Source organism: Tachyglossus aculeatus, chromosome X1, assembly GCF_015852505.1.
Source record: "Tachyglossus aculeatus isolate mTacAcu1 chromosome X1, mTacAcu1.pri, whole genome shotgun sequence".
Lineage (NCBI taxonomy): Eukaryota > Metazoa > Chordata > Mammalia > Monotremata > Tachyglossidae > Tachyglossus > Tachyglossus aculeatus.
Window position 1 is genome coordinate 91,573,821 of NC_052101.1, and position 17,398 is coordinate 91,591,218.

Below are 17,398 nucleotides of genomic sequence, written 5' to 3' on the forward strand. Positions count from 1 at the left end.
GGGAAAGGAAGAAAAGAGTCTTTAAAAAGGTAAGAATCAAACATACCTCCCCTTTGGGGTATCTGTATCTGTATTTATCTTGATCTCGCAGGGCAAATTCAAGGGGGTAATGTTCCTGAATTTCTTCATATGTCATTTCTTCACAGACTCCCTAAAGAAAAGAAGAAACGGAACCCATCATTCCAAGAAGAGAGCCAACCCAAACCATTTATTTCCCTTAAGACTCTGTAGATTTTTGAAGCCCCCTGAAAAACCACTTTTAATATCAAATCTAAGAATTCCTTAGGCTTTAGAAATGCCAACTCATTGGAAGAGTCTGCACCCAAAAAGTGTGGGTTCCAATATTATTTGCAGCCCTCTTCATCCTCAAACAGAAGGTTTAAACAGGTCTACATTGAGGTAAATCTATAGTCTTATAAGTTTAGGTAAACCTAAACAACCTGGAGAGAAGGTTGTTGGATGTGTTTTAACCAATTGCTCAAAGAAAAGCAGGCCACAGACTTCCAAAACGATATGCCAAATGACCTTACAAGGCCAACCAACTCTATTCATCAAAATGGGAAAGTAGGGAAAATTACCGCATCGATTTCATTCAGAACCTTCCATTGTTCATAAGGCACTCCTAAAGCTTCTGCAGTTTGAATTGTCCTTTTCATCTGACTTGTCCAAACTTTCAGATCTTTGATGTTCTGCTCATCGATGAACCTGGCCAAGCTCTTTGCAAACTGAACACATACACACACACACACACACACACACACACACACACACACAAGATGCAAGATCATAAATCCATCCCAGATTTCCTTTCAGCTTAAGGATCTGGAGGTTTGTGGAAATTTCAGTATACTGTTTCACCAGTATGAAAAAAAATCACTAAAAGTGGACAGGAAGGCAGCCACCCCCACACACCCACTCTCCTTCCCCAAACCTTCATCTATTTCCTGGAATTCCCCCAGACCCTCCCCATTTCCACATTTGTACAGCCCTTTGAAGGCATGATTGGATGGAGCATTTGGACAAGTTTAAATTTTCAAAGTGGATTTCCCCATTTCTGTGTTCTCTAAAAATAAAAATTAAAACCTTAGGATGATTGGGAAGTCTACCATGTAGAGGAAGTTTAAAAACAGAAGGCTATTCCAACTGCCTCGTGGCTTAGTGGAAAGAGCCTGGGCTTGGGAGTCAGAGGATGTGGGTTCTAATCCCAGCCCTGCCACTTGTCTGCTGTGTAACCTTGGGCAAGCCACTTAACTTCTCTGGGACTCAGTTCCCTCATCTGTAAAATGGACAGTGAGACTGTGAGCCCCATGTGGGACAACCTGATTACCTTATATCTACCCCAGAGCTTAAAACAGTGCTTGGCACACAGTAAGCACTTAAATACAATAATAATAATTATTATTATTATTATTATTATCATTACTACTTGAGGATTCAGTTAAACTGTGAGGAGAAATGGGTTCATGGTGGAGAACAGGAAGATAAGTAAAATGGGTTACTTCTCCCAGATCCAAACCAAAGCCAATGTACCTCTTTCCCTCTTGGTGATAGGCCGGTGTCCCCGCCTATCCGTCCTTTTAGATTTAGTTCACTTTCTCCGTGACGGCAGAGGTAGATGGAGCGAGGAGTCACATGGATATTCATGAGGTAGTAGACAATCCGACTCTGAATATGGTCCATCACTCGATTCACAAGATAGCTCCTTCCAACATCCATGATTTTAATATAGGAAAGATCCCTTTCACCGGCAAGAGGGAAAAAAAAATGTGTATGGATTTCTTTTTTCCTGAGGCTCAGAATTCAAGTGGCATGTGCTCAATAACAAATTACCTTTCGCATTTACAATTTCCATTTCAACATCCTATCATACATTATCTTTTATATTTTTGTGAAGTACCATACAGCCAATTGGAGCTTTCAACTTTGAAAGATCCCAACATGACCATTTTATGACTACTAAAAAGCAGTTTATAAATCACGTCCCCAAAATACTTCTGTTTTCACTGTTCATCTTCTTGTCCATATGAACTCCTACACTTGTACTCTACGTTAGCTGTCCTTTACCATTCTCACTGCTTCAACCACACGGACATTTCCATGGTAGGCACTTAGGAGCAGCTTGGCCTAGTGGATAAAGCACAGGCCTAGAAGTCAGACGACTCTTCGGTTCTCTGTGCCTCAGTTACCTCATCTGTAAAATGGGGATTAAGACTGTGAGCCTCATGTGGGATATGGACTGTGTCCAACCTCATTAGCTTGAATCTACCACAGCACTGAGTACAATGCCTGGCACAAAGTAAGTGCTCAACAAATACTTTGAAAAAAAAAAAGTGGGGAGAGAGGCACACAAGACTGGGAAGATGGGAAGGAAACAAAATGCTGCCTCTGTTTTAAATTGGGCAGCCATTTCCAGGCTATCCCCTTTTCTAGTGGACTTTAACTACTCAGTGGCTCCCAAATGGGATGTTGCAGCTATCTACAAGAGGAATACTGAAGCTAAGAATCCCTTTCCACACTGTCTCTACAATAGTCTGGGGTCCCCCCGGCCTTTCTCCCAACCCAAAGCACCCCAAGGCATCTTCTAATAGGGTTTGGAAGCCTGGAGCTGTCTCCAGGGTCTTAAAGCCTTTCCTTTCCATTTCGAGCAAAGGGATGGATTTGGGAGCTCCCCAGAGAGTCACCCCCAAAACACGGCCCTCGATTTACCTTCACCATCCCTTGGTTCTCCAAATAAGCAAGGGGCTCATCTGGGGTCCACTCAGCCTAGCTTGCTCTCAGGGAACTCAGAGGCTTTTCTCCCTTCCTCTGTTTCCTAAGTAACACTTCCCTCTGGCAAACAGGAGCCCTGCACATAGGGCCATTAACACCCCTGCTTGCTAATGAAGTTTGTGAGGACCCCCATGTGAGACACAGTCATTAAGTCATGCTGGGAATGAGCTCTGCTAGGAGGCTGTTTCCCCCTCCCTCCCCTGTACCATTCTCCCAGCCAGAGACTGATTATTCACAACCACTCATTCAATGGTATTTATTGATTGCTTACTGTGTGCAGAGCACTGTACTAAGTGCTTGGAAAGTACAATTCGGCAACAAAGAGAGGCAATCCCTACCCAACAACGGGCACCACTTTGCTGATGGTGCTATTAGCCAAGTGTAATGGGGATGTGAGCATTTTGGACTCTAGGGAAGTTTCACCACAGGAGAGGAACTGATTGGGGGAGGGAGAGGGGGAGGACTGTTGCCCTATCTAGCTGGTGGGGTTTGGAATGGTGGTGGCTGCTTACATAGCTGTGGAGTGTTCCAAGGTCTCCCTTAGCCTGGGCCCCCTGAACCTCAACCTCGTGAGCCCCATGTTGATCCAGCCCTGGCCCTCTGTTATCCAGACACCAAGGCTAAAGGTCTTAACTGACTTTTATTGAACTTGATCATAGCTAGGCAACATCTGCAAGACACACCCCATTCCAAAATGCCTATCCTTTAATTAATACTTACCTCAGGGGTAGCTTCCCAACCCCTTCCCCATGACCTTTTCTCCCCCCATACAAGGAGACCATGTAAACTGTCTTTATCTGTCATAGTTGAGTCCTTCTCACTGGCCTCAATCCTTCATGGAGGATCACCCCTCCCTATCCCTTCAGCCAACTTGATGAAGGGAGCCTCATTTCTTGGGAAAGAGCACAGGCTTGGGAGTCAGAGGATGTGGGTTCTAATCCTGGCTCCGCCACTTGTCTGGTGTGTGACCTTGGGCAAGCCACTTAACTTCTCTGTGCCTGTTACCTCATCTGTAAAATGGGGATTAAGACTGTGAGCCCCACGTGGGACAACCTGATTACACTGTATCTACCCCAGTGCTTAGTGCATAGTAAGCACTTAAATACCATAATCATCATCATCATCAGAGAGCCTGCCTGTTGTCCTGCATCCTGGCCTATGGATCACTCAGCTCCTTCTCTCAAAATGGCTATGAGGCTTCTTCCCCATTTTATCTAGCCCACTCCTCCATTTCCCAATCCTCATTATGAGATTGGTGTATTCTGGGTGGGGCCATCGGATAAGTATTACCTTTCCCTTCTTGGGGAAGGGACACATTCAAGAGTAAACAATTACTTGTTCCAGAAACTTCTGTCTCCTTCTGGGTCTAGCTAAAGTGACCACCACAGTCTGGAAAACATTAGAGATTTAAAAGGCTAGGATTTCCAGAGGCTGTTTCTCTGCCCCATGGACTCTTTAAACTACTCCCAAATCAGGCAGTGGACCAAGCCCTCTGGGGCTCAGGTAAGTCAGGGATGCTTTAAAGAGAGAGGTAGCCTTTGTCAAACTAAGAGGTAGCAGCTAGTGGGTTCTAGGGCATCAGGCTTAGAGCTAGGTATGGCCAGGAAGGATAATGATAACTGTGGTGCTTTTACTAAACACGGGGGTAGATACAAGAGCTAGCTGCAGGTGGTAATGACGACCCGCACCCTGGAGTACGCTGCACGTGGTAATGATGGGCTGCACCCCAGTATAGTCTTCTGGCTATATAGGTGGTAGTGATAGCCCGCACCCGGATATAGCCTCCTGGCTGCAGGTTGTAGTTTCGAGCAGCATGGCTTAATGGAAAGAGCACGGGCTTGGGAGTCAGAGGTCGCAGGTTCTAATCACGGTTCTGCCACTTGTCAACTGTGACTTTGGGCAAGTCACTTCACTTCTCTGTGCCTTAGTTACCTCATCTGTAAAATGGGGATTAAGACTGTGAGCCCCAAGTGGGACAACCTGATCACCCCAGCTCTTAGAACAGTGCTTGACATATGGTATTTGTTAAGCGCTAGCATTATCATTATTATCAGACACTGTCCCTGTCTCACTAAGTAGAAGGAGAGCAGGAATTGAATCCCCATTTTACAGATGAAGAAACTGAGGCCCAGAGAAATGACTTACCCAAGGTCACACATCAGACAAGTGATGAAGCTGGGATGAGAGCCCAGGTCCTCTGACTTCCAGACCCAGGCTCTTTCCACTAGGCCAGGCTGAGGCTTCTAGCCAAAAAAAGTAGTCTGGCAACTGCTGCTCTAGACAGAGCCCTCTGTGAAGTAAATGGGGTTTCCAATCTAATAATAATAATAATGGCTTTTGTTAAGCGCTTTCTATTTGCCAAGCACTGTTCTAAGAGCTTGGGGGGTACAAGGTAATCAGCTTGTCCCACATGGGGCTCGCAGTCTTAATCCCCATTTTACAGATGAGGTAACTGAGGCCCAGAGAAATTAAGTGACTTGCCCAAGGTCACACAGCACACAAGTGGCGGAGCCGGGATTAGAACGCATGACTTCTGACTCCCAAACCTGGGCTCTTTCCACTGCGCCACACTGCTTCTCTAGTGTTGACATTCAGTCAATGCTATTGATTCCGACAAAGATAATTAAATCGGAAGGACACAGTCCCTAATCAAGAAAAATAAATGCAGCCCGAGATAGCCACATTTCTAAGCCCCAACATCCGAATGACCTGGGTTGTAAATTAAATTAGGGGCTCAATTTCTCTCCTAAAACCCAGGACTGGTTTCAAGCAGAACTGTTCTATTCCAATTACTCAGAGCAGGCAGTGAGGAATAAAGGTCACTTTTCTGAAGTTAATCATTGCTGACCGCAGGTCTAAACAGAATGATCACAAGAGATATGATGTACATAAACAGACATAAGTCAATCAGTTTCCCAGATAATCTAATTGAAATATCTGCATTAAAGTTTTCTACGAGGAAGCAACTAGCTGAATCCCTAGCAATGCTGAAGAATCAGAAATTTTTTTAAAAAATGCAAAATCCACTCTGCAACCCCAGATATACTAAGAGTGAAAGGAACACCATTAACAAGCTTGCTCCAGGAGTCAATTGCTGGAAGAAATAATTATTTCTTCCAGCACTTACTTCAAGCAATCAATGGTATTTACTGAGTGCTTACTATGTGCAAAGCACCGTACTACTAAGTGCTTGGGAGAGTACAACAGAGTTAGCAGATAAGTTCCCTGCCCACAACGAGCTTACTTGTCTAGATTTTCATCCAGAGTCTCATAAGAGTTCTCGTAGCACTCTATCCTCTTCATGAAATCTTCAGTTGCTTCATCATTGTCACAATTTACATAGTCAGGACTGCCAAGTTTCACTTGCTATCAAAAACAAAGGGTCATAAACACACATGCACACACATATACACACACACACACAAAAAAAAAAATCAAGAATATATGGATTGGGTTTTCAAAGCCTAATGAAGAAAATGAGCAAAAGGATAAGATGAAACTTGGCTTGAGAGCTGATCACGGCCCCCTATTTGAAGTTCTTGTTTAAATGACAGGGAAATCCTCCCCTTTAAAATTATTCTGTGATGGAAAGGAAATTTTCTCTAAGGTCATTTATATATTCAAATAGTAATAGTAGCAGCATTTATTGGGCACCTACTTGGTGGAGTGCACTATATTATGTGCTTGGAAGTATAGAATAAAAAAGTGTCAGGTTTCCTGCCCACAATGAGGTGTATGCCCTAGGGGGAAGACATAACAATATTTATAACTAGAATGGTTAAAATAAACAAATTGAGCAGGCATATATACACATGAGTGCTAAAGAGGGCATGAAGAAGTTCATAAGTTCTAGAGTTGGCTGGAGGAATGCTATACCTCAGGGTTCTGGGACATTAATGGGGGAGATCTGGGTGGAAGAGGTGGGATTTCCATGTGGGGAGAGCTGTGGTGGGGAGGCAGGGGAGGAGTTTCAAGCCAGGGAACAGTGCAAGCAAGGGGAGGGATGTGGGAGAATCTTTAGTGAGGAAGAGTTAGAAGGTTGGATGAGGGAGAAAGGAAGACAGTGATCTGGGGATTAAGTGGGTGAAGAGCGTAAGACTGGTCAGGTGAAGCTGATTGTGAGATGCTTTTGTTTGATATGAGGAGACACAGGATGTCAGTGGAGGGTTTTGAAGAGAGAAGAGATGCAGTCTGAGAGGTGCCTGAGGAAGATGATCTGTGTAGCACCGTGAAGTATAAGATTAGTTGGGGGAGAGGATCAAGGCTGGAAGACCAGTGAGGAAGCTGATGCAATAGTCTAACCATGGCAAGACCAGAGACTGTACGAAGGTGGTAACAGTTTGCATGAAGAGGAAGGGGTGAATCTGAAAGATGTTGAAAAGGAAAAACTGGCAGGATTTGGCAGTAGACAATGTGACAGCTGAACATTGTGAAGATGGAGGACAGGAAAAGCAAACTGTTGGATGGTTCCAAGCAAAATATCCTAGGATAATGCCAACTACCAGAAAGGAGGAAAGCAAGGCCAGTGGAGAGGAACCCAATTTTAATCCAGGAGTTTTCTTGGTTTCAGGATTTAAAGAGATTTCTAACCAAGGAGATTCACTCACCACAATGTTGGCAGCAATGACTTCTGGGTCGACGCAAACTGACTCAACAAAAAATGTCTTCAGCCCAGAATTCATCATACCAAGGAAAACATGTACGGGGATGAAAGAAAAAAAAATATTTAAGGCTGGTTTACATTGCTTTAATGAAGAAAATAGGAGTACATCTGGTATTTGAATTTCAAACAACATGCTAGGCTTCAATTCTGCTCTTTTTCACTTTGCCCTCCCAGAATTTTTCCCCAAACCAGAAATGGTCTTCCAAAAGGGAAACATGTTTACTAAGCAGGGTGGTGGTGTGGGGGACAGAGAGAAGAAGCCACATCAAAGAGATAGGCTGTTACTCTTAACGTAATGACCATTGTTCTACTTTTGAAATCATACCTAGGAAGCAACACTCAGCAACAGCAAGGAGGAAAAATATAAATCTCCTTTCTCTAAGTAATCCTTATTTTAATTTTTAGTGGTATTTGTTAAGCACTTACTATGCATCAAGCACTGTTCTAAGAACGGGGGTAGATACAAGTTTTTCAGGTTGGACACAGTCCCTGTCTCACATGGGGCTCACAGTCTAAATTGGAGGGAGGAGTATGTAATCCCCATTTTTACAGATGAAGAAACTGTGGCCCAAGGAAGGTAAGTGACTTGCCCAAAGTCATACAGCAGGTAAGAGGCAGAGCCAGGACTCAAATCCAGGTCCTCTGACACCTAGGGCCATGCTGCTTTCCTAATCCTTTTTTATGAGGCGGCTGTGACAAGGAAATGAAAGTAGCAATATTCATAAGAGAACCTCTCCAATAAATATAGTTAAGCAAGATCAATCTTCCCATTATTTAAGGAAACTAAGTGGAGAAATACAACAATGGCACAAGAGCAAGACCGCTTTTCAATTTCACCCAAATTTTGAGATGAACTAATCTACCAAAGAATCCTGGCTCTTCTGGTTCAAATTATAGCACCAAATGACTTGACTCACCTTGTAGCCGTTCTCCTCTCCAAATGTAAAGATAGTATCTCTCCTTTCCCTAGTGGTATTGGTAGCATCAAAGACCTAAAACAAATAAAGAGGAGATATAGCCACAATGCTAAAAAAATACCACTATAGCTTGAAGGGAGCATTAAAATAATCCTTAGCTTCACTGTGGTTATATTACAGACAAATTATTCTCATCCGGATAAACAGCTAGATAGATCCTTCTGACCTCACTATTGGCATTGCTCATGTTTTAAAAAAAAACAACCCAAGAGAGAGAACTACTGAAGTAAAAACAGATTGGACAGGAAGCAGCATGGCCTAGCGGAAACAGTATTGGCCAAGGAATCAGAACTCCTCATCTTCCCACCCAAACCCTGTCCTCCCCCTGACTTTCCCATCACTGTAGACAGCACCATCCTCTCTGCTTCACAAAAACATAACCTTGGCACTATCCTCGATTCCTGTCTCTCACTCAACCCATATATTTAATGTCACCAAATTCCATAGGTTCAACCTTCACAATATCGCTAAAATCTACCCTTTCCTCTCCGTTCAAATAGCTACCATGTTAATCCAAGCATTTATCCTATCCCTCATTTTCATCTCTCCCCATCCTAAAATAACTGTCCCTTGACCCCATGACTCCCTCCAGTTATCACCCATTTCCCTACTACCATTCCTCTCCAAACTCCTTGAACAAGTTGTCAACACCTGCCGTCTCCATTCCTCTGCTCCAATTCTCTCCGTGACCCCCTCCAAACTGGCTTCATCCCCTTAACTCCACAGAAAACTGCCCTCTCCAAGATCACAAATGATCTCCTTCTTGCCAAATCCAACAGCTTCTACTCCATCCTAATCCTCCTCGACCTCTCAGCAGCCTTTGACCACCTCCTTCGGAAACATCATACAACCTTAGCTTCAGTGACACTATCCTCTCCTGGTTCTCCTCCTATCTCTTTGGCCGCTCCTTCTCAATCTCTTTCACTGGCTCCTCCTCTGCCTACCACTCCATAAATGTGGGAATCCCTCAAGGCTCAGTTCTGGGCTCCCTTCTATTCTCCATCTACACCCACTCCCTTGGAGAACTCATTCACTCCCAAGACTTCAGCTAGGATCTCTATTGCATATAATTCCCAAATCTACATCACCAGCCCTGATCTCTCTCCTCTGCAGTCTTGCATTTCCTCCCGCCTTCAGGACATCTCTACTTGGATGTCCCACTGACACCTCAAGCTTAACATGTCCAAAACAGAACTCCTTATCTTCCCACTCAAACGCTGTCCTCCCCATGACTTTCGCCATCACTGTAGACAGTACCACCACCCTCAGTCTCACAAGCCCATAACCTTGGCATTGTCCTCAACTCATCTCTCTCATTCAACCCACATATTCACTCTCACCAAATCCTGACAGTTTAACCTTCACATCACTAAAATCCACTTTTTCTTCTCCATCCAAACTGCTACCACATTAATCCAAGCACTTACCCTATTCCAGCCTCCTTGCTGACCTCCCTGACTTTACACTCCAGGAGAGGAGGGGAGGGGGCAGGCTCCGGAATCCTGCCCAGGAGCCACTCTCCAAAGCCTCACTGAGTTCAGGGAATCCACTGGTCCATCCCATAGAGCTCAGACATGGGGACTCTCTTCATCTGCCCAGTCTATATGTGCAGACAGTGACAAAGACGAAATAACTGTTCTAGTCTTCAAACTGCTTGGGAGGGGGCCCCAGAATTGAGCAAAAACTCTTTATACAACAATCTCACCCAAAAAGACACTCTTTTTTGAAATTTGAAATAAATTCTGTTCCCACTTTCCAATTCCATTGTACAGACTGCTGCATAATTTCCCCATAAGTTCTACTGGTGTTTTTCCTTCCCCCAGCACAGAATCATGTGGGTTTCACAGTCACTTTCTTAGCCCTTCAAACTGTTTGTGGTCAGGGATCACACCTATCAACTCTCTTGTATTGTACTCTCTTGAGTGCTTAGCACATTGTTCTGCACAGAGTAAGCCCTCCATAAGAACCACTGATTGATTGGTGGGACCTCTGCTGGGAATGGCAAGCACAATGAAGACACTGACACTGGGGGCTACACTGAACTTCTGGTCAACCTGTGCCCTGCTTCCTCCCCAACTCACCCAGCTCCTTTTCAATTCTACAACAACAGAAAAACTGTTTGAGTCATGGTACATGGAAGCTGTACCCTTTTGGGCTTCCAGCATTGGCTTCCTCCCATCCAGATGATGTACAGTGCTCTACACACAGTAAGAACTCAAATACCATTAACTAACTGATTGGGTCCCAAGGTTTAAGTATCAAGGAAAAAGTGCACAGAGGACATATGAACAGATGAGCCATCACCATGCACAAGTTACATCGTAAAAACGTTATTTATTTTCTTAGGAACTTTTCCCTCTTCTAGAAAGATACAATCAATGGCATTTACTGAGTGGTGTGTGCATACTAAACATTCAGAAAAGTACAATTTACTAAGGCTTTGCATATTTTTCCTCTTCACTGAAAAATGTTTCCCTTTTTTCCTCTGCTTTTCAACAATGGAAAGGAGATTTTAAACACAGAACATTTTAATTTCATGGACATCTGGAGAGTTCTCCAGAAGCAAGTTTCAGGTGAGAGTCCTTATTGAGGACCCCGCCATCCCTCCTCCACATCCATGCCTTCCACCTCTTTCGGAAATACTGAAAATAGTTTTCATTCTCCCTAGTACCTTTCTCTTCCATACTGGAAAAAAGGAAGTTAAGCTTCCCAGACAATAAGTGGTGGCCAGAACAATAAAGAGATGGATTTTCCAGTGCCTGGAGAAGTCCATACAATTTGTCTGCCAACTTCCAATAACAGTACAAACCTCAGATTAGAGGAAAAAATGAAATCTTAAATTGAGATCCCCATGCAATCCCACATTGCCGCAACTTCAAATGACACTTAAAATTACTATTCCCTCTAGGACTGCTAATGAAACATTTCTCCTCCTCCTTGAGTAAGTGGCAACTGACTACATTAGTGGCATTTGAGAGCTGCAAATGAACTTTCTGGACCAGAAACACACCCCTCCTCCCCACTGCTTTGTATTAGGGCATCATATTCAAGGCACACAGCTGAGTGAGAATCAGTAAGCCCTTGTATATCCTAAAATCTCAGGTCCGAGTCACGCTTCTTCTTGCCCGCAGCTCAAATACGGCCAGGTCTTACCCAAATTGGAAGTGAACTTGGGCCAAACCAGAAGTAGCCCATTCTTCACTTCTGGGGGAGGCATTACGGTGCAGATACAATTGCCCCTGGGGATGCTGGGAGTGGTAGTCATGGAACAATCGAGTACGTGCACAAATGATAAGCTGTGTGGCCTCCCCTCACTCCTGGTTTGGTCCAGGCTCATTATGATCTGGTAGCAGGCTGCTCACTTGGAGTGCCTGGCATACAATAATGAGGTCACAGAAGTCAGTAAAAGTCCCACTCACTGCCACATGTCCATCTTCCTCGCTGAGAAACCGTCTGACATCACAGAGCGCTGCTAAGGCACACTGTCTGAAACAAAAGAAAAACCACAAATAAGGAACCTTAGTTTATCTGATGACTATGATCTCTCTCCAGGTTCACGTCTTATTTGACTAAGATATTTTGCATATTTCCCTCGGTACGCACCGAGAATGTAATCCGGTCAAGGCTGACTCACCATGTGGCTTTGAGCAAGTTATTTATGCTAGCTGTTCCATGCTTTCTCCAACTATAAAACGGGGAGAGTAACCCGACCTTAACGTCTTCAAGGAAAGATAAGGAAAAATTAAATGATATATGTGAAAGAAATCTGAACTCAGGAAAGGCACCAAATGAATCTGTGGAATAAGCATCATTGAGCTCTGTTCTCTGTTTTGAACCATGTCTAAATTTAATCCTATAGGGCTGCAAAAAGCAAAGGTGTTCAGTATTTTATTTAGCCATTCCTCCATCTAAGGTAATCAAAACTCTACATTAGGCAGAACTGGACTAATTCTGGGGGTTCTGTCCTGTGCCTCAACAGGCCTAAGGTGGACTCATTAATGGCCCACTTTAGGTTGGGGAGGTGGGATGCAATCTTTTAGCTATGGTGATTATCGAGGAGGTTTCTGTTGCCATCAGGGAAGAAGAGGAGAAAGAAAACATCCTCTTCTTCCCTGGTGATATCAGCAGACACTGCTGCTGCCACCAATGACACAGTTGCAGAACTGGTGCCCAGGATCATGAGGAGGAATTTTGGTGGCAATTAGAAGATCATGATTGATGCCATCCCTCCAGCCTCCACACCCCCCCCCAAGCCTCCTTCCTGCCATCTCTGCCCAGCTCAGGAAGAACTGGGAGCCAAAGAGATGATCTGCAGAGAGCAACTGCAGAAGAAGTGTCTCTCCCTCTCCACGCCTTCCTAGATCCTTCTCCTTTTCTATATTTTCCCCTTTGCATCCCATCCATGTCCTGCTCTGAGGCCCTAAAATTCAGTCACTTAACCGCCCAACCCCATAAACCTAAACTTATACTGCCTTCAAAATGTGGGAAAACAGAGTTCACATAAGCTATTTTTTCCCCAACAGAATGTAGTTAACATTTTATAATCCTCACATACGAAATTTTTCCAAAATAAAGGGACTTAGAAGGCTTGGCTTATGTTTCCAGAAGGACTTCAAGAATGAATTCCTCAAAAGCTAAAAGAGCAATAGCCATTTCTTGCTCCACCCTTAGAGACAAGGGGGAAAGAAATAACTGTCATTGCCTTTCTCTAGATCAGATGAGGAAGAAACCATCTCTGAACATTATAACGACCCTATCCATGAGAGGCTCAGGGAAACTTGATGCCTCGCCTTCAAATCACAGCTCAATGCTCTCCTCCTCCACCAAGAAGCTTTCTTCAATGAATCTCACTCATTCTCCCGCCTGCTAATATAATCCATGGCTCCTTCCTCTCAATTCATTTTTGCAATTCAGTCAACTCTGAACTATGCATATTAGAGGGGAGAGGTGATGCAGATAAAACATCACTAGGAAGTTGGTTTGATTCTGGTTGGGCAGGAGGAAGAAGTCCTTGATCACTCTGGGCTATGAAGCAAGTCACCCATCATTCAATGGAAACTGGAGAAGGCTAAGGTTGAGAAATGGCACAATTTAGGCAAAGGTTAGAGGTTAGGCAGACTCACACCTGGGACTTGAAAATCTGTTGCAGATACTTTGACTATCCCATTGACTAGGATTGACAACTGAAGGCACGGATGCATATGCTTTTGTAGATTTCAAGTTTGCCTAGCTTGAAGTAGTTTCTAAAGTACTTGAGGGAAGGAAACAGGCCTCTTTAAAATGTACCTTGAGCAGTTAGTACTGTGTTCTACATCAATCACATTTATTGAGCCCTTATTTTGTGCAGTGCACTGTACTAAGCACTTGGGAGAGTACAATATAACAGCTGAAAGACATGTTCCCTGTCCACAGTGAGATTCTACAGCCTCTTGGCACTCAATAAATGTCTGCTGATAATATAATTCCTCCTTACTGATCTATATATATATATATATATATATATATATATATATATATATATACAATCTATCTATAGATTAAGCACTTGATTTTTACCCCACCCTCAGCCCCACAGCAGTTACGTACACATCCAAATTTTAACGTCTGTCTCCCCCTCTAGACGGTAAGCTCCTTGTATGCAGGGAATGTGTCTAGTAACTCTGTTGTATTATAATTGCCCAAGCCCTTAGCACAGTGCTCTGCACCCAGTAAACTCTTGATAAATTCCAGTGATTGGTTGACAGATTGTCAGCTTACGGATCCTTAAAAACGGAGGATTTAAGTGATTTTTCAGATGGTTAATTTTGAAAGTGCACAAGTCTTATTTTTCAAGTCAACCAAATTTTAGTAGATAGGCAAGAGGTGAGCAGTGCCAAACTCAGAAACTTTAACCTTTCAGAAACTCCCAGTCTTACCTAGTACACAGAGCTCTTCCACTGCACCCACCTTTACTTAACAATGCTACGCACCTATTTGCGTGAAGTCTGAAATGTACCTACCACAAGTGAGAAATTGCTAATGTCCTTCAGAGAAAAAACTCAACCCAATATTTTTTCTTTCCAGTGCTCACATATTATACTAGCTCCCCTACACAAGTTCACCAAACTTATTCCAAGTTGTTTACTAAGGGCATCAGTATTTTCACTCTGATTCCTCTGGTTTACATGCTTAACAGGCAGTTTAAACTCTGATTTCATAATAAAATTTTGTGACGACGACAAGGAAAATCTTTTTAAAAAGTGTTTAGACACAGAAATAGTTTTGCTTCATGAACATACTTCCCATTTAAAATTTAAGAAAATTGTCCTCTATTTGGGAACATCAAATTTCTACTGGCAACCACACTTTAGTGCTGTGACTATACTGACAGTGTTATTACCCACACTGAATAGCACCTTAGCATGACCCGTCATGGGAAGCAGCACGGCCTAGTGGATAAAGCACGGGCCTGGGAGCCAGAGAGCCTGGGTTCTAATCCCTGATGTGTGACCTTGGGCAAATCACTTGACTTCTTTGTGCCTCAGTTTCCTCATCTGGAAAATGGGGATTACATACCTGTTCTCCCTCCTTAGACTGTGAACCCCATGTGAGACAGGGACTGTGTCTGGCCTGATTAACTTTGTACCTACACCAGTACTTAGAACAGGGGTTAGCACATAGGCAGCACTTAACAGATACCACAAACAAAAAAAAAAATCCCCTCTCTGATTTCCAGAGGAATTTGATCCCAGCAAAACACCCTCAAAAGAAGTCTAATCTGGTCAGCAATTTCTTTTCATATTATGAAACAGAAATAACACAATCAGATGAGGTTATATAATACAATCAATTGTATTTGAGTGCTGTATGCACAGCACTGTACTAAGCACTTAGGACAGGATACTAAAAGAGAGTTGGTAAACATATTCCCTGACCAAAGTGAGCTTACAGCCTAGAAGGGGACACTGCCGTTACATTAATATAAATAGACTACGGGTATGTATATAAGTACTTTGGGGCTGAAGGAAGGGTGAATAAAGGGTGCAAATCCAGTGTAAGGATGATGCAGAATCAATCGTATTTATTGAGCGCTTACTGTGTGCAGAGCACTATACTAAGCGCTTGGGAAATACAAGTTGGCAACATATAGAGACAGTCCCTACCCAACAGTGGGCTCACAGTCTAGAAGGGGTAGAAGGGAGAGGGATAAGAGAAAATGAGGGTTTAGTTAGGGAAGGTCTATTGGAAGAGATGTGTTTCTATTAAGGCTTTGAAGGTGGGGAGAGTGATCATCTGTCTGGATGTCTGCCTGAAACAAGCAGCATGGCCTAGTGGAAAGAGTACGGGCCTGGGAGTCAAAAGGATTTGGGTTCTAATCCCAGCTCTGCCACTTGTCTGCTATGTGACCTTGGGCAACTCAACTTCTCTGGGCCTCAGTTACCTCATCTGGAAAATGGAGATTAATACTGTGAGCCCCACTTGGAACATGGACTGTGTCCACCCTGATTAGTTTCTATCTACCTCAGCATTTAGTACAGGGCCTGGAACATAGTAAGTGCTTAACAAATATCGTAAAAGAACAAAAAAAAGCAAGCACCTTTCTTTCACTCTGTTCTGCCATTGGCTCAATGCACAGGGATTCACCCAGCCAGCAAACCCAGGGGCAGGGCAACCACTACACTCTCTCTTTCCATAGTTCACATCAACTGAATAAAAATAAACTTCAAATTGAATGAGGTTTTGTTTTTTGTTAAAACATTTCTACACCTCTTCCTTTTCTAGTTAAAAGGAGAGATCTTGAAATACTCCAACTTACTTTCTGATTTTCAAGCCCTCTTCGTTGTCAGGAAGAAAGAACTCAAAAGATCGATAGGTCTTAACCAAGTCTCGTCGATACTGGCCCACATTAAATTCTGCAAAAAAACCAAAACAAAACAAAAGAATCAAAGAGCAGCTAGAATTTGTCCGGGGTTAGAAAAAAATGGGGGTCGGGGGGGAGAGGAAAAAAAAAAACTACTGCAGAGAATCTGCTCCAATCTCATTTCCTCCAAGGGATGGGGAGATTTTGACAAGTTTCATACTCTTTACAGAATGGGGAGAAAGAAACCATGCAGAAAAATATGGTGCATTTAAGCAGGATTAAACCTTCCAGAACCATAATCCAAAATATGTCCATCCTATTGATGGCTGGGGAGATACTGACAATTCATTTCACAAATGTGCTGACTATGTATGCTGGTAGAAGCATAATGAGAATAGATTTGTAAAAATGACATCTATTTGGCAATGAAAAAGAAATGGGGAAAATTTTAAATGAAAATCTGGGTTGAGGAGGTTTAATCTCAATTTTGAAAGTGATGAGGAGGATTAAGATGGTGTTATACTGAGTAAAATCCATATTTGGATCACAAATCACTGTAATGCCCCTAGCTCTAGAGGGGACACCGTAGCAATTTAAATTTATATTACTTCATTACAATGCTACCCATTAAAGACATTGGGATCTGGCTGCCACGTGTCCAGAAAATTCCATTCTCCACAGTTTTCTAGGGCACTTGTGCTTGCCTCGTAAATTAGCACTTCACATATCCCCAAAAGCCTTGATCTGCTGCAGGCCAGCTGACGGTAAAAGGGCAAATCTATTTTCACCCTCATGCTGGTGGTCACTGCAATACAGAGGAGTTTCAGGTAGCAAATTCACATAAATGAGCATAAGAAAAGGCACTGTAATTGCCAGAGCTCTAGACTATAAGCTCGTTGTGAGCAGGTAACACATCTGCCAACTCTGTTGTATTGTACTCTCCCAACTGCTTAGTCCAGTGCTCTGCACACAATGTGCTCAATAAATCCCACTGATGATGATGAGCTTTAAAGACAACCCAAAAATCAACATTACAGTACATGGAGCTCTTCATCTAAAAATAAATACCATCTACAGAATTTTCAAATCCTTCAATTGTCTGTCACCTTATTTCATGAAGATATGTACATGTAGCTGAACTTATTTTTA

The 17,398-nt window shown here is 43.1% G+C and overlaps 1 protein-coding gene across 6 annotated transcripts in view; it reads right to left on the minus strand.

The window, feature by feature from the left end:
* Window positions 1-17,398, minus strand: part of PFKFB4 (6-phosphofructo-2-kinase/fructose-2,6-biphosphatase 4) — a 142,461-nt gene that overhangs the window by 56,602 nt on the left and 68,461 nt on the right. For all 6 annotated transcript variants that reach the window (XM_038740808.1, XM_038740806.1, XM_038740810.1 and 3 more), the window contains exons 3-10: window positions 16,205-16,301; window positions 11,829-11,895; window positions 8,350-8,424; window positions 7,377-7,433; window positions 6,014-6,135; window positions 1,531-1,738; window positions 579-725; window positions 47-151 (exon numbers count right to left, since the gene is read on the minus strand). In XM_038740808.1, coding sequence (XP_038596736.1) covers window positions 47-151; window positions 579-725; window positions 1,531-1,738; window positions 6,014-6,135; window positions 7,377-7,433; window positions 8,350-8,424; window positions 11,829-11,895; window positions 16,205-16,301 — 878 coding nt within the window. The remainder of the gene's footprint in view (window positions 1-46; window positions 152-578; window positions 726-1,530; window positions 1,739-6,013; window positions 6,136-7,376; window positions 7,434-8,349; window positions 8,425-11,828; window positions 11,896-16,204; window positions 16,302-17,398) is intronic.